We start from the raw sequence: 27,555 nt of genomic DNA on the forward strand, positions 1-27,555 counted from the left end.
CACGTAAAGTTGATTTAAGTCCTTAATATAACACCCAATATGATATATTAAGGCTAGGACCCAACAAACTATTTTATAACTTGGAAGAGGGATGCCGTAATCCAAGCTATAAAATATTTGAAGGTAGGTGAATGACGATTCACCAATTTCCACCAAGATAAACGAAATGTATTATTAGGTTTTAATTGGTTTTGAAACTCCTAGATTCTTTTGAGATTCATTGAACTTTTCAATGGCATGTTTCAATCTCGAGTGTGCCCTTCAGGTTTTGTGACTGGGATGCCGAGGATCACAAAACAAGGTGTGAAGTAACCATGCAAATATACTTGGTACCCTTAATATTTACCCCTCAATCGATGTTCCGGTTAACCACACACGCTCCAACGATACTATGATAAACATTAAGTCACCCTTTTCCTACCTTGTTAAGTCCAGGTTAGTGTGTCGGTTAACCACACACGCTCCACTAACAGCTTAAACAAAGTGCAAAGTGTAATTTCATGGATTAGCACCTTATTCACATTTTCCTAAGTAACTAAGATTGGGAATTTATAAGTGTTTAGTTACTTAGTATTTATCATTATACTTATAATGAAGGAAGAATTATAGTCCTTATCCGACCTGTTCGGCTAACGACCCTCCACCGGTCAAGGAAGCGGTGAGTGAGAGTAGACACCCATTAAACTGCCATTTTATAGGCAGTAACCTTATACCCCCCTTATAGACCGGCTTCGTGGATGAGGCCTACTAATGGTAAGACGACTTGCTCTTATACATATAATATATTAAACTTTTAATATTATAATAGTATAAGGGTGTATTTTAGACATTTAAAATACTTGGTGGTTTAATCTATTAATTAAACTAGACTTTTAATTTAATTAAACTCAAACCATATATTTATGGATTAATAATACTCTTTTAATTAAACGTTTTAATTAACTATTAATAAAGTCCATAAGAGTTAATTTGAACTATTCAACAAAACATCATAATTCCAATTATTAAACTCAAAATTAAAACCATTTAATTAATTGTTTAAGTTATGAACCCAAGTGTTTTAGAATTCAATTCTTTTTTTCATAAAAAACTTTTCGCAAATTCCAAAACTTGAGGGCAAGTTTTGTAATTCTTGAAAACCTTTGGATTCCATAACTTATGGAATTAATGGTGTTTTATGATGAAACTTTCCAAGTTCCATAACTTAAGAACAAGTTATGGAATTCTTTAAAACATTAACACCAAATTTTGTAACTCCATAAAAACTTTGAATAAATTTTTTTTTTTTTTTAAAAAACTTTCATATCCATAACTTATGGAAGTTTCAAAAACCCTTAAGATCACAACTTTAAAAAAAAACTTTTGAGCTCCAAAATTTTATGACAAAATATGTAACTCCTTAAAACATTTAGATCAAACTTTTAAAACTAATAAAATAATCATATCATTTTATCTTTTACTAAATTTGACCTAATTCAACTCATATAACAAATGATTCAAATTTTACAAATAATTCGTTTTTCACAAAACAAGTAATTATCTTAAAATTTGACAAACGTCATGTTTTTTTTTCCTTTTTTTTCCAACTTGAAAATAAAACATTTGCATCAATATAACAGAAAACAACCCATGGCTCTGATACCACTGTTGGGTTTTGAGCATTCTAACACTCTTATGGTGTACATGTAACCCTATAAACCTTGGATTTCTGTTTTCTCTATTATACATACAAATATTAACTATTCCAAGGTTTCATCCTAACTAGCATATTATGAAGCACCTATACTACAAAGTTCTAGTTAGATGACATACCTTTTGATGTAGCTTGATGTCTTCAAGCTTTAAGAGCTTAGCCCCAATAGTGTGGAAGCCTCAAATGGAATCACAAATCACCAAAACACCTTGGAAGAACTTGAGAGAATATGTATGCACACTAAAATCGGCCCACTCTTATTTTCACACACTTGTGTCACTTTTGTGAGCCAAGGACCCCTTTATATATTATGGAGGATTAGGGTTACATCCATGTAAACCCTAATACCCATGACCTTTCATTTACATAGGATCCATGGGTTAAAAGCTCCATGGACCATCCATGAAAGCTTAGCCCAACCTAAATGAACTTGGCCCATTCCATATATATAAGAGTCCATATTTAATTAGTTCTTTTTGATCACTTAATTAATTCTAAATTAATTCTTGATCAATACTAATTAAATAATATGATTCCATATTAATACATTAGAACTTATAATATATTAATATAAATCATAAATATACTATTCTCAAAAGACAATCCATATAAATTGTGCCGGTGAAGTGCAACCCAAATGGACCATGCCGGGTCGGGTCAAGTACATACCAAATATAGTTATGGACTTAGACATTAATCCAACAACATAACGCTGGACCCTACAGACTTTCGAATACCTGATCCTACCCTAATCCCTTCATCAAACAAGAACAGGAAATAAGGCCAAACCAAACATTCTCAGGCTATATGATCTTAATTATGTATGGTCATAATGCATACACTAAGCAACTACAGTAAGGATGTCAATTTCATATAGGGAAAACCCTTGGCTATCAAGCATCATATAATCAGGAAATTCTATCATGCAATTCCTGAAGATGCCTAGCCTAGTACTAGCATGTTGTTCTAACATATCACATAAATCAAATAATCCGTAAGGTATCTTGGGGTCTATGCACGAGCTCTGGCTGATCGTACACTTGCATCCTCCTTTATTATTTTGAAAACATTTTAAGAAAACCATTTTAAAATCTTTTCCTCAGTTTGAGACTGGAGACACGCGAGTGTTTCCTCCAATTCACTCAAACCAAGGCTCTGATACCAACTTGTAACACTCATAAAAATCATGCCAAATTTAAACTTTTTAAAACATTTCAAAACCCATGATTATTACAAAGCTTGTTTTCAAAATAGTATAATGTCAGAGTATCCCAGAATCAAATCATAAAATCATGAAATATGAGGAGCTGTATGATCACGCCTTCGCCTTCCCGCGATCATCAGAAGTACCTGAAACAATAATCGATAAATGTAAGCTCGAAGGCTTAGTGAGTTACCCCCAAAATACCAACGCCATAAAACATATCGATAACATATAAGCAAACAGCATGCATAATTAGCCTTCAGCCTGACTGGACCACCTTGCAGGCCTTCAGCCTATCTGGATCGCTCTCCGAGCCTTCGTCACATCTGGACCGCCTCGCAGGGCCTACAGCCTATCCGGACCGCTCGTCGGGCCTTCGGTCTGACCAACATGCCCTCTTGGACCTGTAGTCTATCCGGACCATCCCTGAGTATGTTGGCCTTCAGCACAAACCAGGACCGCCTCAACCCAATCCCCCAATCAAATAAACATGTGCACATAATATCATATGCTAGCATATATAACAGTTAAACCGATCTAACCGATCATCAATCATAGCAACATCCTATAACCAGGATACAGACCTAATCGGTTACTAACATAGCATCATGCTATATACCAGGATACCGACCTAACCAGGTCACTAAGCATATCACCATCCTAACTACCAGGATGTAAATCAATAAGCATATCATGCAATAAACCCGGATACAAATCCGATAAGGGTCGACATTGGTGCCTTAGACCCTGTTGAGAAAGTAAAGAGAACTCGCCTCACAGATGTCGAATCGCAGCCACAAACTCAACCACCTATCACCACCATAGGACCAAGTCCATCAGAATCCCAATTACCAAAATACCCTCAATGTCCAACTAGTCAACCCTTGGTCAAAGTCAACGGTCAATGTTGACCCTACTCATCGAGTGCAGCTAGCAACTGGTCGAGTTCCTTAAGAACTCAGGAAGTCATGAAACCCTAACTGACTAGCTGATTTTCCAACAACCTCGTCGAGGGCATGCATGTCCAGAAGTCGGGGAAAACCCTAACTAACTCGTCGAGTCCTCTTACTGACTCGTCGAGTCCATGCAGAATCCAAACAATGGGAAACCCTTCCCAACTCGTCGAGTCGGCTTATCTAACTCGTCGAGTTCATACAGTCCATTTCTTGTCCAGATGATTTTGAACCACTCCAAAGCTCCAATTGGTAGATCTAGCCTCATAGGGCCTAGTTATCACATAAAGTTGCAAACTTTACGTGCATGAAAGGTCTTAAGAGCCAAAACTAGGCTAAGGAAGAAGCTTAAGGCAAAGAGAAGGCCATAACTTGACAAAGACTGAAACTTTATGACAATAAGCGGCTAAAGGAGTCCAGATCTGAAGTTACAACCTCAGATCTTGCCCCAAATCCGGAAATACCATAACAATACACCAAGTAGGGTTCTAAACCCATGAATAAAGAGATCTAGCTAATGCAGAGCCAAGGTAAGGACTTGTTACCTTCAAAGTGATGCTATGATGGAGTAGAATTCAGATCTACAACTTCTCCTTGTTCCAAGCTTCTTGAACTTCAAGCCCTTCTCACTAAGATCCACCTTCCAAGCTTAAAAACACATAAATATGGAGAGTAAACACGATTTAGGGTTTCTGAGCTCAAAGGGGGCTGTAAGGGAGGCTAAGGGAGGCTAATGACCCTTTAAATAGGGTGCAAAACCCTGGAAATTAGGGCTTCATCCTCCAGCTCCAACTAGTCGAGTTGTATCCTCCAACTCGTCGAGTTGGTCACTTAAGACACGCGGCCAAATTCGTTCCTACTCGACGAGTCAGGGCATCCAACTCATCGAGTTGACCTTTCAAAATGGAAATAAGGTTGTAAAGTTTATACCTGAGAGTCGGGGTGTTACAACATCGGCCACAACGTTGGCCTTCCCCGAGTGGTATAGGATCTCACAGTCGTAGTCCTTCACCACATCTAACCACCGACGCTGCCTCATGTTCAGATTCGGATGATCCATGAGGTTCCTCAAGCTCTTGTGAACCGTGTAAAGGGTACAACAGACCCCATAGAGGTAATGTCGTGAAATCTTGAGGGTGAAAATAACTTCCCCTAACTCTAGGTCATGTGTCGGGTAGTTCGCCCCGTGAGGCTTCAGCTGCCTCGAAGCGTAGACGATGACGTGCCCCTCTGGATCAGCATTGCGCGCAAAACCGAGATGGACACATCACAGTATACCACGAAGTCATCAACGCCCTCTGGCAGGGCTAAGATCGGTGCCCCGCACAACCTCTGCCTCAAAGTCTCAAACGCTACCTGCTACTCAGGGCTCCAACGAAAAACAATAGCCTTCTTCGTCAGTCGGGTCAGTCGTGCCACTATCTTGGAGAAATCCTGAATGAATCTCCAATAATATCCTGCTAAACGGAGGAAACTCTGAATCTCAGATGGAGACTTCAGAACCTCCCATCTCATCATGGCCTCCACTTTGGCCGGGTCAACCAGTATACCGCTCTGCTTGACAAGGTGCCCCAGAAACTGCACCTCGCACAACCAGAACTCACACTTGGAGAACTTGGCACACAAGCTCTCCCTCCTCAAGGTATCCAACACCTCTCGCAAGTGCTCCTCGTGTTGCTCCTGCGTCTTGGAGTAAACCAAGATGTCATCGATAAAGACTATCACAGACCGATCCAGCATCGGTCTGCATACATGGTTCATGAGGTCCATGAACGCGGCAGGAGCATTGGTGAGCCCAAAGGGCATCACCATGAACTCGTAATGACCGTAGCGAGTCCGAAAAGCAGTCTTCTGTACATCCTCGTCTCTGACTCTCATCTGATGATATCTTGAGCGCAAATCTATCTTGGAAAACAAAGATGCCCCTGTAGCTGGTCGAGGAGGTCGTCAATCCTCGGGAGTGGGTAACGGTTCTTCACAGTTACCTTGTTTAACTCCCGGTAGTCTATGCATATCCGATGCGACCCGTCCTTCTTTTTCACAAATAGGATCAGGGCTCCCCAAGGCGAACTGCTCGGCCTAATGAATCCCTTGTCTAACAGCTCATGCAGCTGTGTAGACAACTCCTACATCTCAGGAGGATCCAACCGATATGGTGCCTTGGCTATCGGAGCCGCACCAGGGACTAGGTCGATCCTAAACTCCACCTGTGTCTTCGGAGGTAAACCAGGCAACTCTTTTGGGAATACATCCCGGTACTCTCGCACCACTGGTACATCTCTCGCGGTCGCTTTACCCGCCTCCCAGATAACCATAACGTAGGCGACATACCTTGCGCAACCCTGCTGAAGGTAGCGCCTAGCCCTGGCTGTTTAGCACAAAGTTGGTCCATGCTGCTGCCTCTCTCCCTGAATCACCAACTCTCCCCCACTTGGGGTCCTAACACGTACCAACTGCTGCGCAAAGTCGATCACCGCCCCATTAGGGCTCAACCAATCCATGCCGATGATGACCTTGTTCCCACGTAACGGAATGGGAACCAAATCCACGAGGTAACGCTCGTCATACATCCTCAAGACACAATCCTTGTAGACCTCCGATGCCCGGATAGATCGGTCGTCAGCAATCTCGACCTCTAAAGAACAATCCAACATGCCTGAAGACTCAGCAAACCTCTTGTTGACCACAAGAGATACAAATGATCGGGTATCCCCCGAGTCAAATAACACCTGTACTGGGATGTCGTTCACATGGAAAGATCCTAAACGAAACACATGAAACATAGTTATAAATATCATAACCGACATGTACTAAGACTTAAGGAGAAGAAAACATGCCCGTCACCACATCCGGTGCAGCACACGCCTCCTCGGCGGTCAGATGGAAGGCTCGGCTCCTCACCACTGGAGCATCTGCCTTGCCATGTCGGCTATCCGTGATCCGTAGGGTCGCTGGAGCTGGCGCCGCCACTGGCGCTCCTGATGTCAATCTCGGGTAGTTGGCCTTTTTATGGCCCTTATGATTGCAATGAAATCAAATCAGGTTTGATGTTTGAAAGGTGGGAGTAGGGGCAGTACAACCCCTGCAAAAGTGCCCAGTCTTGCCGTACTTATAGCAGCCCGATCCCCCAGCTTTGCAAACTCCCTCGTGTGGCTTGTCGTATTTCCCGCAGCGGCTCCGGACCTGGTGGCCCTTCGACCTTGAGTCGAATCCCTTGGGTCTCTTTACAGAAACCCAGTCGTCTGCCCAGTCTCCGCCTTCCTCTTCGTGATGTTCTCTATATCAATCTCCCTCTCCCTCGCCCTCACAACATGTCATCCAAAGTCGGGCATGCCTAGTAGCTGACATGTTTCCGAATGTCAGCTCTCAACATGTCATGGTGTCGGGTCTTCCTCATCTCCTCATCACCCGCGTACTGAGGCACCAGTAAGGCCCTCTCCCTGAACTTGGTGGTAATTTTCGCCACCGACTCAGTAGTCTGCCTCATATCTTGAAACTCCCTGGCCAGCTGTTAATGCTCCACAGCCGGCACAAACTCAACCCTAAACCTGGTCACTAATTTTGACCAGGTCATAGCCTCAATGGCTGGGGCTCCCAACGAATCACTAACTGCCTCCCACAAGTCTCTAGCCCTGTCTCTCAAACATCACGCAACGTACTGGACCTTCGACCCCTCATGGCAAAAGCTCGTCAACTGTGCAGACTCAATGTCTGCAATCCATCTCCTGGCCACAATGGGGTCCTTCACCCCGTGGAAGTCTGGCTCACCACACCCCTGAAGTCCTTGAAGGAGAGTGTGTGTGTCCCTGACTGGCTAGATGCGATGTCACTCCGAAATTCCCTGAGGCGATTCTCCATCAGCTCAATGATCCCTTCCTTGATCAACCCGAAAATCACTGGGGTCGCCTCAAGGATGCCTCTCGTAATCTCAGATGCGATGAATTCGCGTAGTCCGTCATCAACCGGCTCGGAACCTACACCTGAACCTGAACCTGAACCTGACCCAGGCCCTGAACCTCCTGCTCCGTGACGTGTCACCACCATTCTGAAACAAAACACATAATCGTCAGGGTCATAAATAACCTCGAGAGGTCTCACTCATACTACAAGTTCCCTGGTTCTATCCCAGTCCTCCTTGAATCGAGTACGGATCCTCTACTTTCAGTAGTACGGGCCCATAATATCTTCCATATCTATCCATACTTTCCTCAAGGATTTCCTTGACTTCACCAAGTCCCTTCTACTACTATTGTTTTCCATGATAATCTCATCCTAGGCTTACCCTAGGGTAATCTCTGGCCCACTCTCCGCCATCAGCTACATAAGAAGTCCCTGCTATCTCTCCCTAACTAGCTCGCGAATACCATTACATATTACTAAGACCAGATAATTCTTCGAATGAGAGGTTCTACCCTACAACGGTTAGACTCAGACGAGAGCTGCGAAATAGGGTTAAACCTAACCTTCGGAAATTATTTAGTCCTCGTAATATGTAACTTAACGTATTCGTTTACTAGTTAATTAAAGATAACTAGGACTCCTAAAAGCACCAAGCAAGCAGTATTCGGGCATTGAGTAACTAAAACCAAGCATATTCTAATCAGGCCATCATATCACTGTCAAATCAGTTCTAGCATGTAATTCAACAAGCACATATAACAGGCACATAAGACATCTTCCTAGATCCTTAGCCCTAATCTAGCATGCAGTTCTCATAATCATATCATATCATAACATAACATGTATAGGTATCTTGGGAAAACTTACTTGAGCTCGGCCGATTGCACGCATCAAACTCCTTGTCCTTTCTCAAAAACCTTAATTTTAAATTTTGAAAAATTTAATTTTGTAAAAACTTTTTCAAATACTCGATTTGAGTCCAGACACCCTCGAAGGTGTGTCCGAATCCCTCAAACCAAGGCTCTGATACCAACTTGTAACATCCTAAAATTTATGACCAAAAATTTCATTTTTAAATTAAAGATTCATAAAACACATCTACTGAAAATGCCACCAGTGTTATCTCATATCATAAAAACCATAAGTCAATATCTCTCAAAACATATCATAATAAAATAATGTCAGAGTACAAAACCCAAGAGTCTCATGTGCGGAAAATCGAATGTGTGATGCGTTGCAGTCATGTCGGCTCCTTTCCCTTCGAAGAAGAGGTACCTTAAACCAAAATTGTAAACCGTAAGCACGAAGCTTAGTGAGTTCCCCCATCATACCACATACCATACAATAAACATATTGTCAGGCATATCTTGGTGCCCGACCTACTCTTCTGAGCATACTGGGGTGCTCAACCTACCCCTGTTAGGCATACTGGGGTGTCCAACCTACCCCTATCAAACATATCGGGGTGTCCGACCTACCCCTCCGGTTTATCTCAACCGGTTACAGGGACTATTTCACCCCTACCACTACCACATAACAACATATCATAAGCATACTGTTAGGCATATATGGGTACTGTCTACCCCTTCGGTCTCTTTCAACCGGTAACCAGGGACTATTTCACCCCTCCTACTACTATCACATAATGTCATAGCATACAAGCACATAAGGCATAACAGATAGTAGCATACCAGACAATTATCACAAAGACAATCATCTCAACTACAATCACCTACTAGTGGGTCAGCATTGGTGCCTTAGACCCACTTCTACTGGAAGGTATCTCACCTCAAATGTCGTGTAGTAGCTGAACTGTCCTCGACTCTGTGATCAACTCCTCTCAAATTCCTCAAATGAGTCAGAGATACAGCTCAACTTCCAGATCTACTGGCTTCCTCTTAAATCCTCAAGCTTCTCCTTCCTTCTCAAGCAGGATCCGTGCGTAACACCCTTCCTCAAGCAAAGTTGAAGGACATGCTCGAGGAATTGGACTTTGTTATTCTAGTGATTGGCTTTGATTTATGTATTAGTATTGAGTATTGGAACATTTCGTAGCATCATTTATTTTATTGACTATGATATATATGGCATATGATCTTTTCATTTAATATTTGTTGAGTTCTTTATTAACATGTTTAATCCTTGAGTAAATTTTATTCACTCTAAATCCATAGTCAGTTATTATTATGGGAGCAATAATTAAAATGACTAATATGAATTGGAATGGTTGACAAAGTGTTGTAACTAGATTCATAGGTACTTGATAGAGAGCAAGTATTGGATTGACCTGTTCAAAATCACTTCATGGATCGCTATCATGAATGATACTTGATAAAAGGTAATATTTGTATATACTTAACACTTGTGATACATATATGGGTCTTAAGTGTGGGGAGTGTTGTGCTTTGATATATTTAAATGTTGTTTTTTAATCAGGCGGTTATAAAAGCTATTATCAGGTATGATATGAACCATGCAATAGGCGTATGTAGTCAAGATGGGATTTGTTCCTCTTATTCGTTGAGAGTTAGACATTTAAGGCATGATATAAAGTTGAACACTTATATGAGATTAAATAAGATTTATATCTCATGTTCAACATGATGTTTGTAGAAAAGGGATAACTGATAAACTTACCTTATACAGTAATTGTAGCCTTAGACTTCTGGGAATTGGATGTTCATAGAATGGCATAAATTTGTATGTTGATGGGGGCAATGAAATGTTGCTAGACGTTCACCACTGTATATATCAATCTAATATGAGTCTTACGAAAGTGGGCGAGTGAAAGATCTTATATGCTCAAGAGTCATATTAGAATGATATTGCTAATTAACATATGATCCTAAGGGCCACACTAACAACAACTTGATACAATTTATTATTTATTAGAAATTGATTTTAATAAGTATTCATAAACTCTTATAATAAATTAGGAAAATATTTATTTCATGAAATAATTATTTTACATTAACAAATAACACATTATTTCATATGGTATGAATTAATAAGTCATGTACAACTTTTCGGACTAGATAAATCTTTTTTCCTTTTACCTAAAAGTTGAAGTTTAAATTTTATCAACTAGTTTTATAAAATTGAACTAGACACTTCTTTTTTTATACACAAAAGTCGTAGCTTTCTTCAAGGGAAGAGAGTGATGGGCTTTTGATTAATTTAAAGAAAAGAAGGCATGGCTTGTAAGCATGGGGAGACAAGTAGCCTTAGGTGCATGGAGTGCTTAATGGGTTAAGGGCTGGTGGGTAATACTTTTGCTTCATGAAGGCATTAAAGTCTTTCATTTTGAGAGTCTTCTTATGCATGAAAAATCCAAAACACCCTCTTGTTCTCTCACATTCTCTCTTGGATTTTGAAGATAAGGAGTCTTGGTTACTTGAATCTTTGCTCTCTCGAAAGTATTGCCTTGGTTCTTACTTTCAAGCTCAAGAGTTAACAAAGAACTAGCATTCTCATCAAGTTCGTGCATTGTTGGTGTCTCATTAGTTCCACATTCTTCATCAAAACTCAAGCCTCCCAAGAGGACTTAAGGGACAACAAAGGTTGTTATCATTTTCTTCCTTCTATGGTTATGTTTCTATCTTTCCATTACTTGCAAGATGATCCTTTGTGGGTTGTAACAAGCTTATTAAGTTCGAAAATTTAAGACTTCCGTTTTCCATTTTCATGAGTTTTTGAAACTATTTTTGAACTAAAACCCAACACTTCCTTTTCCAATTGGATTGGGAAGAAGCCTTTCTCTTTTTCCCTTTTCAAGATCCAATGGCTAGCACTATAGCAGTTGTAGCAAAAGGGACTTGATTCCTTTTCATCACTGATTCAACAGTCTGCAACAAGTTATGGAGTTCGGGAAATGTCGTTTCCGTATTGTTCAAATGATATGTCAATATGAAATGATCATAACTAGGAGTCAAAGAATTAAGGACCATATCAATGGCCAACTCTTGGTCAAACGAAACATTGAGTTTTTCCAAACGCTCCACGTATCTCTGCTTTCTTCTCACGTGAGCGCAAACATATTCTCCTTCCTTCAAATTGCATGCCATGATAGACTTGACCACTTCATAGAATTCTTCTCTAGCCTTCTTGTGGAACTTTCTAGCAAGGTCGAGGCACATCTCATATGGCCAGTAATCCTCATATAACTTTTGGATTTCTAGCATCATGGTAGCAACGATGATGCAAGAAGCTTTAATGGCATCATCAGAATGCTTGTTGTAAGCAGCTATTTCTTCAAGAGTAGCAATGGATTTATCGATTTCAACAAGAGGCTTTTCAAGAACATATTTCTTGTTCTCGTATCGAAGAGTCATCTTCAGATATCTCATCCATTCCATATAGTTTGGATCAGTGAGATTATCTTTTGATAAAATCGAGAGAAGAGTGAAGTTAGAGCTTTGGGGAGTGGCAGATTGAGTAGTAGCGAGATCACTAGTTCCAGACATCTATAAAGAGACATAGTTTTAGTTAGTGATATAAATCTCTAATATTTTAACTCAAAATAAATATTCAAGGCTTGGATCCAAAATAAAATTCACAATAAAGAAGAAGGATGTCGAAATCTAATTGTGAATTTATCCAGGTAGGTAGAGCAAATTTACCAATTTCAATCTAATATGAAACTCCTAGGTCAGTTGAGACTCATTAAATCTTATCAATAACATGTTTAATCTCAGATTATGCTCTTCAATTTGTGACTGGGATGCAGAGGATCACAAATAAGATGTGAATAATCATGCAAACCCGCTTGACAACCTTGAGGCCATTTATAATATCGAATCGACAGGTAGGTAAACTACATATGCTCCATTAACAATGATAATTTTTTATTTGTCCATCACTCAATTTTATAGTCCCAAATTAGTGTGCTGGTAAGCCACGCACGCTCCACTAACAAGTTATAAAGAGTGATGTGCGTTTTCATTGATTAGCATATACTTCACATTTTTCCTAAAGTAACTCGAGTTGGGATTTTAGAAAAGGGTTATGTTACTTTATAGCATCATACTTTTAATGAGTTTATGTCCTATCAAATCCATTTAGTTAATGACCATCCACCATACAAGGAAGCGGTGGATGAGAGCGGACATCCATTCAACAGTTATTTTATAAGTTGTTTCCTTATACCCCCTTATAGTATGGCTTCGTGAATGAGGCGTACTAGCGATTTGACTGACTTTTCTTATACGTATAGTATATTAAACATTTAGTATAAGGTGTATTTAAAATTTTTCAAAAATACTAGGTTTAAAATTAATTTTTGAAATTAACAATTAATTAATGAATTTTAACCAATTAATGATTTCCTAATTATCCTTTAATAACCAATTAAATTAATTTAAATCATTAAATAATTATCTTCAATTAGGCAATTAATAAAATAATGTAAATTATTAGGAATTAAATAGTTATCTTCAATTAACCAATTAATAAAATAATTCAAATTTAATCCTAATCCCATATACCTTCTAATTTTCAAAAAAAAAAGGGTATAAGGTTACCAAGTTTTAATTATCCAAATTTGAAGGCATTTAAAATTTTAATTAAGGAAACTAGAAACCGTAAGGGATACCTCCTAATTTTCGAAAATAAGGGATGGAGGCTAGGCCGCTAGGGTTTCAAGAACCCTATCCATTTGCAAAAATCTCAAGCCTTAGGGTTTAATTTCCATAATCCCTAATTTTGATCCATTCACTATAATGCACAATCAACTAGAAACCTAAGGCTCTGATACCACTGATGGGCTTTTTAGTTTATTAAAATACGTATGAGCGGAAAAGCACTTAAACCCTTAAGTTCACATGCAACCTAGAAATGATCTATGTTTTCTTTATTGATAGTAACTAACTATGAATATCAAGAACCCTTAGGGAAACCCTACTATTATCGAAATTCATGTAGGAGTGTAGATACAAACATTTTAATTATTATAGCAAATAATCAAATCAAAATCCTCTTAAGTTCCTTGGAAAGCAAGAACCAAAAACTTGAATGCCTCTAATGGCTTGTACCTAAAATCCAAGCAACTAGAAGATTTGAGGAGAAGGGAGAGGGAGATCATATTTTCGGATCTATAGGATTAATATGAGTGCACACGAAAATAAGGACTTTAGGGGTCCTATTTATATTTGATAAGGAAAGCCTTGGATAACCCTAATTGATTATTATAATAATATCTCAAATATGGTAATTATCCAACTTCTTATTTATCAATAAGGAATCACTCTAGAAACCTTAAGGGGATTCCCAAAACTGCCCCCCCCCCCCCCTTATGGGAAGGTTCTAGAACCTCTCTTGTTTAACTATTGAATAATTTCAGCTTAGCCCATGTACTTTCATTTAATTCTAATTAACATAAAATTAATTCTTATTAGTTTCTGTTTAATTCTTCATTAATTATTAATATTTAAAATTAATATATTAATGATATAATATATATATTAATAAATCATTTATTTCAGTTTCTAATTAATTTAATAGTCAAATAAATTAATTAATCTGACTGTCTCTCCAAAAGTCACTCTATTCAGTTACTATTCAGTTACTGGTTATGAGGGCAACCCAAAAAGAATTTGCTTCTATTTCAAGAATATATCAATTTAGTTATTGGCTTAGACACCTTAATCCAACAGTATTATAATGCATGACATGGTAGTAGAAAATAAAGGACAAAATATTGCACATTAGATCCTAACAAAACCCAAGCACAATCAATTTCAACCAAGAACAGCAAAATATTTACACAGAGTGGTTGACATTCAGGACGCAAATAAACACATACAACTTCGAGAAGACTTGGCAGATTATATCTTCGATGGTAATGATGATGAATAACATTGTTTAGGAAAAATAAATTATGTATTTTTTTTGTCTTGTAATGTTTTTTTTTTTAATTTCAATGTTATGTGTAATTTAAATGCTTTGATATTTTAGGGTAAATTACACGAATGGTCCTTGTTGTTTGGGATAATCTGCGTGTTTCGTCCCTATAAATAATTTTTAACTCGGACTATCCTTATGATTTGCTTTTGTTTCGTAGTTGGTCCCTACCAAACCTGAAATGACATATATACCCTTTCTTATTTTAATTATTATTTTTTATTAGAAAAAGGATTTTAAATAAAGAAATATATGTGGGCCCACTCCTACTCCTACCCCCTTCCCTTATCTCTTATCTCTCTGCTCAACGTACCAAACCTCTCACTTCATCTTCTTTTCACGTCCCTCTTCTTCTTCCTTCGTCCCTATCTCTTTGCCCTGATCTTGCCGACGAGTCTACAGGGTTGCTGCTAGAACATCGGATCAAGTGTGTTACGTCCCGTTTTTCAACACAAAATTTTTCATTTTTAAAATATAAATAAAAAACAAATCCAAAAGCCCATATTTATTAAAAGATCATTGTCATACATTTATTAAATATAAAAGAGAGTTTTAGCGGAAGTCTAAAACTATTATTAATTTCATCGATGCAAGTACAGTCACGTTGGAGCATTTCCATGATCAGAAGAACAACCTGAAAAATAATTATTCAACAACTGTAAGTCGAGGCTTAGTGAGTTTCCCAAGATACCATATATCACAATATACATGCATACAAACAATGGTTCACGACCTTTCGCCGATCCACCAATTGGCTCACGACCTTTCGCCGATCCACCAATAATATGTGTATCTAGACTTACGGCCTACCAGCCATTTCGTCGTCAACACACGGATCTATAGGCTCCTGACATGTCGCCGTTCCGCCGTCAACCCCTAACTTAACCTCAATAACTTAAATATAAAAACATTTAAACACATAGATATTACACGTTCGACAGTATGTTAACTAGTTCAAGTACAGTAATAATAAGCACATAGAAACTATACTTTCGTCTCTACTCAATAACTCGAGTATAATAACATAAAGCACATAAAGACTATACTTTTACTCTACTAGCTCTCAATCCTAACATACATGGATATATATTGTAATACATAGTATAGTGAGATAACTCACCTTAACAGGATATGCATAACAAGCATGTATCAACTTGACTAACGAAATCAAAGGTTTCTAAGAAATGATTCTCCAATGCTCTAGCGCTTCAATGTGTCACTAATGATACTAAAGATACTCGAGAACGAGAACTCAAATCACGATGATTGAGACCTCGTGGCAGAAATATTTTAGAGAGAAGGTTGTGAGGAAATGAAGAGACTTGAGCCCTATTTACAGTAGTAGGATTTCTTAGCCACTATGTTTACTTAGCCATTAAGTGTAATTAATTCGTTCTTATCCAAATCATTTAATTCGTTCTTATCCACATTATTTAATTCGTTCTCATCCATATTATTTAATTCGTTCTTATCCAATTCAATTAATTCGTTCTTATACACATTATTTCATTCGTTCTTATCCATATTATTGTAACGACGTGAAAATTTAAAACAATTTTTCATTTTTCAAACATAACATATCTCATAAAGTAATCTCAAAACTCAAATGTATCAAATGTTATCTCAGTAAAACATATCCCAGAATCTCAAATACATAATACCCTATCAGTGTGTACAAATCATGTCGGCGCCTTCCCGTGATCCTAGCTAGTACCTGAAACACATATCACATAACACGGTAAGCATAAATGCTTAGTGAGTTCCCCAAAATACCACATACAGCACATAAGCCACTCGAGGATATAACTCGGTATGACCCTCCAGTCAATGTGTCTCAGCGGAACCCTCCAGTCCCGTAGCTCGTCGGACCCTCCAATCCGGTCTAGCTCGTTGGACCCTCCGATCCGGTCTAAATCGTTGGACCCTCCGGTCCGGTCTACTCGAGAACCCTCTGGCCTCGTAAGTCGTTGGACCTCCGGTCCGGTCTATATAACACATAGCATACATATATCATAATGCACATAATCTCAAACATACACATAACACATAAGACCCTCCGGTCTGCATATAGATACCACTCTAGGTAATGTATAGTGAGAAGACTCACCTCCTATGATGTCTAGTAAACTCTCGTGCTCGATATCCCCGATCTATCCTCCGCCTATCAAAATGATAATATCTCTATTCAATACTCTCCTTATATCCTCATATCTAAAGGATGGGTAGAAGACCATTCTACCCCTCTATAGCCTCTCTTGATTCAGTTTGACCAAACCCTAAGGACAACTGAAGTCAACTCCAGTCAACGGTCTAACTTTGACCAGACTCGCCGAGTGCACTCAGGTGACTCGATGAGTCCATGTGTGTCCTCAGAATCCTCCTAAGGCCTCACTCGACTCGTCGAGTTAACCTCTCACTCGACGGGTTACCACTGATCACAAATCACTCATTTGACCTTCTGAGGTCAGATCTGTTTCTCTATCTTATAGATCTGACCTTCTAGCACCCAAAAGTCACGTAAAGGTTCAATCTTTAGGTCCATGCACCACACATCTAGCTCTATTTGATGAAATAACCCTCAAAATGATAACCGAGACCCAAAACTCTTATGGGACTGCATAAAGCTGGAAGATTGGGACTCTTTGGACCTCTCAAGGTCCAGATCTAATGTCTATGCCTCAAAGGACTCCACATGCTCCATAATCGCTACCAAAAAGGGGGTAAAGAAACCCTAGATTCATGAGATCTACTATATACACGAAAATAGGCATGGATTCATACCTCAAACAGCAACCTTTGATGAAGTGATAGTAGATCTGAGCTCCTGAATCAGCCTAGCTTGAATTCCCTCCTTCCTTCTTGCAAGAATGCACTAATGGTGATGTAATTAGCTCCTTCCCTCACTCTCTAAGCTATCTGGTTCGCTAGGGTCTCTCAAGTGTGTGTGTGGCCGCCAATGAAGGCCATAAGGTCCCTTAAATAGGGCACAGGCCCAAAGATTTAGGGTTTCTGTCCACAACGAGGACTCGTCGAGTCGACTCACCGACTCGTCGAGTCCATTCATTAGTCTGAGTCATCAATCACGATCCTACTCGACGACTTTAGGTGTCAACTCGTCGAGACCCTATTCTTAACTCAAAAATAAATACTTAAATTATGATACCTGGAAATCCGGATGTTACAATTCTCCCCCACTAGAATCAGACTTCGCCCTCGAAGTCTTACTCTGCAAACAACTCTGGATGCTACTCCCGCATCTCCGTCTCTGGCTCCCAGGTCAGCTCGGACCCTCTCCGATGTTGCCATTGGACCTGAACCAGGGGCACCTCTTTGTACCTCAGAACCTTGATCTTCCGATCCAAGATCGCGATCGGCCTCTCAATGTAATTCAGGCTCGCATCCACCTGAATATCCTCTAGCGGCACTACTGCCGTCTCATCGGCTATAAACTTCCTCAACTGGAATACGTGGAAGGTATCATGAATCTGGCTCAACTCCGCAGGTAGCTCTAAACGGTATGCTACCTTACCCACTCTCGCGGTCACCCTAAATGGACCAATGTATCGAGGCCCCAATTTTCCCCTCTTCCTGAATCGGATCACTCCTTTCCAAGGAGATACCTTCAGGAGTACGAAATCGCCAACCTGGAACTCGAGCTCGGATCGCCGCCAATCCGCATAACTCTTTTGGCGGCTCTAGGCTGTTAGCAACCTCTGTCGTCTTAAGCACTATCTCAGTGCTACCCATCACTCGCTGCCCTACCTCTCCCCAACAGATGGGAGTTCGACACCTCCTCCCATATAAAAGCTCAAAGGGAGGCATACCTATACTCGAATGGTGGCTGTTGTTATAAGAAAACTTAGCCAAAGGTAGGTATGTGTCCCAACTTCCCCCGAAGTCCATAACACATGCTCGAAGCATGTCCTCGAGCGTCTGTATTGTCCGCTCACTATGTCCATCCGTCTGTGGGTGGTAAGCAGTACTGAAGCGCAATCTCGTACCCAACTCCTCATGGAACTTCTTCCAGAACCTAGAAGTGAAACGTACATCTCAGTCAGACACAATCGAGGTCGGCACTCCATGTCGCGACACCACCTCCCTCACATATATCTCTGTCAGCCTCTCTGCAGAAGATCTCTCACTGATAGCAAGGAAATGAGTGTTCTTCGTCAGCCGATCCACAATCACCCAAATTGCATCAACACCTCTCGCGGTCCTCGGCAATTTGGTGATAAAATCCATAGAACTTTATTCCCACTTCCACTGGGGAACCTCTAATGGCTGCAATTTTCCATGCGGACGCTGGTGCTCGTCCTTAACCCGGCGACAGGCCAAGCACCTCTCCACTACCCATGCAACATCCCTCTTCATACAGGGCCACCAGTAGTCTCTCTTCAAGTCTAAATACATCTTAGTGGCCCCGGGATGGATCGAGAATCTCGATCTATGCGCCTCCTCCATCAGAGTGCTACGTACCCCGCCCGTATACGGCACCCAAATCCGACCATGAAAGGTCATAAGCCCTCGGCTATCCGTCACAAACTCGGATACCTGCCCAATCACCCGCTCTCTTTTGCGGTTCTCCGGTCTCACAGCCTCTGCCTGGGCCTCTCGGATGGTATCCAATACCGGAGTCATCACCGTCATCCTCATGCATATATCTCGAATCGGGGCACTCTCCACCCTGCGGCTCAGAGCATCGGCTACCATGTTAGCCTTGCCCGGGTGGTACAGGATCTCACAGTCGTAATCCTTTACCACATCCAACCATCTCCTCTGGCGCATATTTAGGTTGGGCTGATCCATCAGATACTTCAACCTCTTGTGGTCCGTGTATATGGTACACTGAACCCCATACAAATAATGACGCCATATCTTGAGGGCGAACACCACTGCCCCCAACTCCAAATCGTGGGTGGGATGCCACATCTCATGAGGCTTCAGCTGCCTCGATGCGTATGCTATCACGTGCCCTCTCTGCATAAGCACCGCACCCAACCCCGATATAGATGCATCACAATACACCACGAAATCCTCCATTCCCTCCGGAAGGGCTAACACCGGGGCTTCGCATAATCACTGGCGAAGAGTCTCAAACGAGGTCTGCTGCTCGGGACCCCAAGTAAAAGCAACGCCCTTCCGGGTCAATCTGGTGAGGGGAACGGCAATCTTGGAGAAATCTCTGATAAATCTTTGATAATAGCCGGCCAACCCCAGAAAACTCCTGATCTCGGTGGGGGATCTAGGCACCTCCCAACTCATAACAGCCTCAATCTTGGCCGGATCGACCAATATCCCATTCTGATTAACGAGATGTCCCAAGAACTGGACCTCTCGTAACCAGAAATCACACTTGGAGAATTTGGCATAAAGCCTCTCCGATCTCAACACTCTAAGGATCTCCCTCAGATGCTCCTCATGCTGCTCTCTGGATCTCGAATACACTAGAATATCGTCGATAAACACAATCACCGATCGATCCAACATCGGCATGCATACTCGGTTCATGAGATCCATGAACGTTGCTGGTGCATTGGTGAGCCCAAAAGGCATCACCACGAACTCGTAATGCCTATAACGAGTCATGAACGCCGTCTTCTGGATATCCTCATCACCCACCCTCATCTGGTGATATCCAGACCTCAAGTCTATCTTGGAAAACCAAGACGCTCCCTGCAACTGATCGAACAGATCGTCGATCCTCGGTACTGGATAACGGTTCTTGACCGTCAACTTGTTCAACTCCAGGTAGTCAATGCACATTCGGTGTGAACCATCCTTTTTCTTGACGAAAAGGATCGGCGCACCCCACGGCGAGCTACTCGGTCGGATGAATCCCTTCCCCAACAGCTCCTGAAGCTGTGAGGATAACTCCTGCATCTCCGGTGGCACAAGGCGATAGGGTGCCTTGGCAATAGGCACTGCCCCAGGAACCAAATCGATGCGGAACTCCACCTGCCTCTTGGGAGGCACACCCGGCAACTCCTCAGGGAAAACATCCGGAAACTCTTGCACTATCGGTACCTCACCGACAGAACTCGGCCTCTCTACGGCAACTCGTGTATCCATCACATAGGCTACAAACCCTCTACAGCCCTGCTGTAGACTCTGTCTCGCTCTGGCAGTCGAGCAAAATGCTGACCCAGATCGGGTACCCTCGCCATACACCGTAAGTACTCCCCCACTAGGGTCTCGTATGGTCACCAACTGACGCTCGCAGTCGATAACAGCTCTGAATTGGCTCAACCAGTCCATGCCCAGGATGACACAGACATCCCCCATCGCAATCGGTACCAAATCTATCGGGAACTCAACACCAAAAATCTCGAGTACACGTCCTCGAATCACATCAGTAGCATAAACCGCTCGCTCGTCAACTATAGAAACTCGCAGAGGTTGACTCAACGCCTCTCGTCGGATACTGATGTGCTGACTAGACGATAATGACACGAAAGATCGACTAGCACCCGAGTCAAACAACACCAAAGCAGGTACAGAAATCACAAGAAAAGTACCTATGCATACCACCATATAAGCACAAAATCTCAAACTCAGTATCAGTAAATAAAAGAATACATACCAGCCACGACATCGGGCGCTGTGCAGACCTCCTCCACTGTCAACTGAAAGGCTCTCCCGCGAGCCTTCGGTGCCTCGGCCATCGCTGGCCAGGCCTCGGTAGCTCTAGCAGCAGGTGCAAATTCCTGTGCTGATCCCTGAAGTAGCTGTGGGCACTCGGCCTTCCGATGGCCAGTCTGGTTGCAGTGAAAGCAAACTGCAAACCCCTTGCGGCAATCCCTAACGAAATGCCCCTCCTTGCCACACTTGTAGCACACCCCTGCCCTGCATACTCCCTCATTGCTCTTTCCGCACTTCCCACAAGTATGGCCCTTCTGACCTCCGAGTCTCGAAGTGTCGGGCTTTGCCCGCTTGGCTGCCGATTGAGACTGTGCCGGCCGCCTATCCCTCCTCTGAGACTCGGCCTCCTCCCTGGCCTGAGTTTCTAGCTCAATCTCCCTCTTCCGGGCATTTTCCTGGAGCTTGGCAAATTTCCGGTATGTCGAGTTCGCCACGAACTCACGAATGTCTCTCCTCAGTACGCTCAGATATCGGCTCATATGTGCCTGCTCGGTAGACACGTGCTCAGGGCAAAACAACGCCCTCTCATGGAACATCCGTGTAATCACAGTTACGGACTCCGTCCCCTACTTGAGGGACAAGAACTCCTGAGCCAACCGTTCCCTCTCCACCGGGGGAACATACTCATCTCGGAACATGGTGGTGAACCTCTCCCAGGTCACCGCTGTAATCTCTACAGGAGTGAAGTCTGCCGTCACAAACTTCCACCAGTCCTTCGCTCCCAAGCGAAGCAGGTTCAGCGCGAACCGTACCCTCAGATGCTCCGGACAAGAGCAGGTGTAGAAGCATACCTCAATGTAAGATATCCACCTCATCGCGGCTATCGGATCCTGAGTCCCATCAAACTCTGGTGGCTTCGTGTTACTAAACTCTCGGTACAGCAACGAGTCACCCTCCTGTGGCCTCGCGGAAGCGACAGCTGCAGTGGCTGCAGCAACAGCCGCCTTAGTAATAGCAGCCTATCTCTCGTCAAACGTCTCAATCAGCGTGGTCTTGATAGACCCAAACATCTCCGGAATGGCCTCACGGATCGCCGCGGCCACCTCGTCATGAATCATCCAACGAATCTCCTCGTCGCTAACGCCGCTGCCCTCTAGTATGTGGCGTGTCCCAACCATGATGTCTCTGAAACACAACACAAAAAAATCAGAGACTCGCTCGAGTATACTCGCCCTCGATAACTCAACCCTACTCGTTCCTTAGTACCCTAAGGAGTCTTACTTGGACTGCTCACTGATCCGGTGTTTCCAGTAGTACGGGCCCTATACTACCTTCCACACCGTATTAGTATTCACCCCAAGTCCTCCTCCTAGGATCCCAGATCACAAGTACACTATATCTCGCTGAACACAGGCTACCCTCCAGTAGACCACTCATAAGCTCCTCGATGATACCTACTCACTCTCGAAGTATCTCCTAGTAGCAGTAATCTATTAGGCTAAGGCATCACAAATCAGGCCACTCTAGTCCTAGATATGAATACCTAGCCTACTCTAGCATGCATAGCATATCACATAATATCTCATAACACATAATGTAAGGGTATTTTGGGAAATCACCGTTCGGGCGTTGGCTGATCGTACACACTGTTCCGTTCTGCTTGTCTCAAAATCTCTTACTCTTTTAGAAAAATTGTTTATTTTATGAAAAAATTTCTCAAATCCTCAGTTTGAGTTCAGATACGCCCAAAGGTGCATCCGAATCCCTCAAACCAAGGCTCTGATACCAACTTGTAACGACGTGAAAATTTAAAACAATTTTTCAGTTTTCAAACATAACATATCTCATAAAGTAATCTCAAAACTCAAATGTATCAAATGTTATCTCAGTAAAACATGTCCCAGAATCTCAAATACATAATACCCTATCAGTGTGTACAAATCATGTCGGCGCCTTCCCACAATCCTCGCTAGTACCTGAAACACATATCACATAACACGGTAAGCAAAAATGCTTAGTGAGTTCCCCAAAATACCACATACAGCACATAAGCCACTCGAGGCTATAACTCGGTATGACCCTCTGGTCAATGTGTCTCGGCGGAACCCTCCAGTCCCGTAGCTCGTCAGACCCTCCAGTCTGGTCTAGCTCGTTGTACCCTCCGGTCCAGTCTAAATCGTTGGACCCTTCGGTCCGGTCTACTCGAGAACCCTCTGGCCTCGTAAGTCGTTGGACCCTCCGGTCCGGTCTATATAACACATAGTATACATATATCATAATGCACATAATCTCAAAAATACATATAAAACATAAGACCCTCCGGTCTGCACATAGATACCACTCTAGGTAATGTATAGTGAGAAGACTCACCTCGTATGATGTCTAGTAAACTCTCGTGCTCGATATCCCCGGTCTAGCCTCCGCCTATCAAAATGATAATATCTCTAATCAATACTCTCTTTATATCCTCATATCTAAAGGATGGGTAGAAGACCATTCTACCCCTCTATATCCTCTCTTGAATCAGTTTGACCAAACCCTAAGGTCAACTGAAGTCAACTCCAGTCAATGGTCTAACTTTGACTAGACTCGCCGAGTGCACTCAGGTGACTCGGCGAGTCCATGCATGTTCTCAGAATCCTCCTAAGGCCTCACTAGACTCGTCGAGTTAACCTCTCACTCGACGGGTTACCACTGATCACGAATCGCGGGGCAACCCGATCTGACTCGTCGAGTTCTCTCATGGACTCGGCGAGTTTCCTTCATGGCAACACTCATTTGACCTTCTGCGGTCAGATCTGTTTCTCTATCTTATAGAAATGACCTTCTAGCACCCAAAAGTCACGTAAAGGTTCGATCTTTAGGTCCATGCACCACACATCTAGCTCTATTTGATGAAATAACCCTCAAAATGATAACCTAGACCCAAAACTCTTATGGGACTGCATAAAGCTGGAAGATTGGGACTCTATGGACCTCTCATGGTCCAGATCTAATGTCTATGCCTCAAAGGACTCCACATGCTCCATAATCGCTACCAAAAAGGGGGTAAAGAAACCCTAGATTCATGAGATCTACTATATACACGAAAATACGCATGGATTCATACCTCAAACAGCAACCTTTGATGAAGTGATAGTAGATCTGAGCTCCTCAATCAGCCTAGCTTGAATTCCCTCCTTCCTTCTTACAAGAATTCACTAATGGTGATGTAATTAGCTCCTTCCCTCACTCTCTAAGCTCTCTGGTTCGCTTGGGTCTCTCAAGTGTGTGTGTGGCCGCCAATGAAGGCCATAAGGTCCCTTAAATAGGGCACAGGCCCAAAGATTTAGGGTTTCTGTCCACAGCGCGGACTCGTCGAGTCCATTCATTAATCCGAGTCATCAGTCGCGATCCTACTCGACGAGTTTAGGCGTCAACTCGTCGAGCCCCTCTTCTTAACTCAAAAATAAATACTTAAATTATGATACCTGGAAATCCGGATGTTACAATTATTTAATTCGTTCTTATCCAGTTCATATAATTTGTTCTTATCCACATTATTTAATTCGTTTTAATCCAATTCGATTAATTCGTTCTTATCCACATTATTTAATTCATTCATATCCATATTATTTAATTCGTTCTTATCATTTAATTTGTTCTTATCCATATTATTTAATTAGTTTTTATCCAATTCATTTAATTCAATCTTATCCACATTATTTAATTCGTTCTTATCCAAATTATTTACTATTAACTAACTTGATATATATATATATATATATATATATATATATATATATATATATATATATATATATATATATATATATAGACACACACACACACGTCTCATTTACAAAACTATATTCACTTAACTTATATGATTAAATATTTTATTGATATATACATATATCTTTGGAAATAATATAAATCGTAAGTAATGAAATATATGTTAATAAATTCTGAATTAATATAATATATGAAATATAACTCGATATGTATAATAGACATTATTCTATGACCTACCTAATTTTAATAATATATAGCTGAAGTCGTAAAATAACTGTAGTCAATTATTATTGAAAATACGGGTGTTACAAAGTGGTTGTCTCCTCCTTCGACGTTCCCCCTCTCCGCCATCGTCTTTTTCTCGCCATAAAACTCGACCCACAAAGCTTCGTCATATGTGCCGCTCCCGTACTTCAATTAGATCTCTCCATCCTTTACCCACCAGGAAAACACGAACCAGGATGTCATCGAAAAAACTCGAACCAGAATCATGGGATTCAGTTTGATTCGATTTATTGGATCTTCGCGAAGATGTTTTCATAAACGTGGTTTCTTAGAGGAACAACAAAATAGAAAATTGATTTCTCCGAAAGGGAGTGCTTCTCCGATGGTGGTGGTGGTTCTTCTATATTTTTGGTTTTCAGTAGTTATCAAAACATGATTGTAATCAATTTGAAACAAATTAATACAAAGTAATGGATTAACAGCTTTTTTAGGGTTAATGTTTCCAAAAAACCTTAACATTCCCATATTCTTTAATGAGGATGATTTTTATTTGATATGTATTTTGTATATTAACTTTTAGGGTTAATGGTGACAAGGCAAGAAAAGGAACTCCCCGATGATGCGATGGTCATAAAAGATGACTGGACCAGGTATGCTCAAAAGAGGGAAAAAAAAAGAGACAAAGAGTCTTGGTTTAATCATGTCGGGTTTCAACGATTTTGATTTTGGACTGAGTTTTCAGCTCGGTTTATTTTTTGCAGGTAATCGATGGTAGATGGTGAAGGTGGATTGACTCTAGATGTGGTTTCCTTTTACAGTTGAAATACTTATTCTCGACCGGAAGGAGGTGGTTATGGTTCCGATGTATTATGTAAGTTTCCGGCGAAGAGGGAGGAGTGGATGGAGGGAGGAAAAAGGAGTGTGTGGAGGTGGTGGCAGATGAAGTTTCGATGGTTTAGGAGTTTGAAGAAGACGATGGGAAAGGTGAGGTGAGGAGTTGGAGTAAGACCTATCTTATTTAATAAACATTTTTAATAAATAAATAACAAATAAAGCATGAATAAATTAAAAAAAATAAATAAATAAAGGTAATTTAGTCTTTTTATGTCTGGTAGGGACCGAACATGCAACAAAAATACATAGTAAGGACCATCCGAATTAAAAATTCTTTATAGGGAGTAAACATGCAGATTACCCCAAACCACAATGACCATTCGTATAATTTACCTTCTTTTTAATTTTTACATATTATGTTTTATTTTAATATTATGTTTTATAAAAATATATTTGTTTTAATAAAAAAACTCGAAAAAAAATACAAAAAAATGATGACATTGGGTGTTATAACAGGTTTTTAACATAGTGACCATTTCATCAATTGGTGTTATAACATCATGGGTGATGTGGCATGTGAGGTGACAGTGACACCAAAATGATGTTATAACATGTTTCCCATACTCAATGCTATTATATGCATATTTATTTCATTTTTCTTTTTCAATCACCTTAATACCATTATATTTATAAAAGTGAGTTAGGATTTAGGCTATGTTTATCGGTATAAACTTTTTTTTTGACATTATTGTAGTTTATTGTTTGTTGAAAAAAAAAATCTGCTATCATAACTTATAAATTAAACTAGTGTAGTGCCCATGCTCCGCATGGGCCTGAATGAAAATTACACTACTATTTCAATTTCTAGTAAATCAACAATTTAGAAAATTAACCATCAAAACGGAAAGTACATTGATAGAATAGATAAAAAGTCGTTCACTAAAAACCTCACTAACAAATAAACAAATAGAGTGGAGCACTATCAAAAATATAAAATCTAAAATAAAAATATAAACTCTCTGGATCAAAACCTGGTATCCCAAGAACATTATCCAAATCAACTTTTCCAAATTCAATACATTTGAACTCTACATTGTGGGTAACGCGCTGCAATTCAAAGCCATTAATCAGTAGTTGTAAAAACATCAACTTCAATCTTGTCTTCCTATCCTATTTGTACAACATAACTGCATATGTCACCAGCATTACAGTTTTGGTACCCATTAAGTCCGTTAAGTCAAGTATATATATATATATATATATATATATATATATATATATATATATATATATATATATATATATATATATGTTCTCATGAGTTTAAAGTTACCTTTGCCATGGTGTTAAAATCTGAAATTGTGTCCTATGTCTAAAAACCCCAATAATGCCTTCCTATCTGATGAGATCCAGTTTGAACTTAATCAGGAAGTGAAACACCACCCGGTTTATATACAATTTCATAAACCCATTTCAAGTAACCCAGAGCCAACTCC

The 27,555-nt window shown here is 40.8% G+C and overlaps 1 protein-coding gene across 1 annotated transcript; it reads right to left on the reverse strand.

The window, feature by feature from the left end:
• Nucleotides 1-11,520: 11,520 nt before the first annotated feature.
• LOC145105533 (uncharacterized) lies at nucleotides 11,521-12,213 on the reverse strand. The gene has a single exon (XM_079042618.1). It carries the CDS (start codon nucleotides 12,211-12,213, stop codon nucleotides 11,521-11,523), a length of 693 nt encoding a protein of 230 aa, XP_078898744.1.
• Between the last annotated feature and the right edge of the window lie 15,342 nt (nucleotides 12,214-27,555).

Source organism: Lactuca virosa, chromosome 4, assembly GCF_052849685.1.
Source record: "Lactuca virosa cultivar CGN04683 chromosome 4, Lactuca_virosa_CGN04683_v6, whole genome shotgun sequence".
NCBI classification, from domain to species: domain Eukaryota; kingdom Viridiplantae; phylum Streptophyta; class Magnoliopsida; order Asterales; family Asteraceae; genus Lactuca; species Lactuca virosa.

What these genes read in the sequence shown, in the direction of transcription:
- LOC145105533 (XM_079042618.1), bottom strand. Translation starts at nt 12,213, where the DNA reads ATGTCTGGAACTAGTGATCTCGCTACTACTCAATCTGCCACTCCCCAA.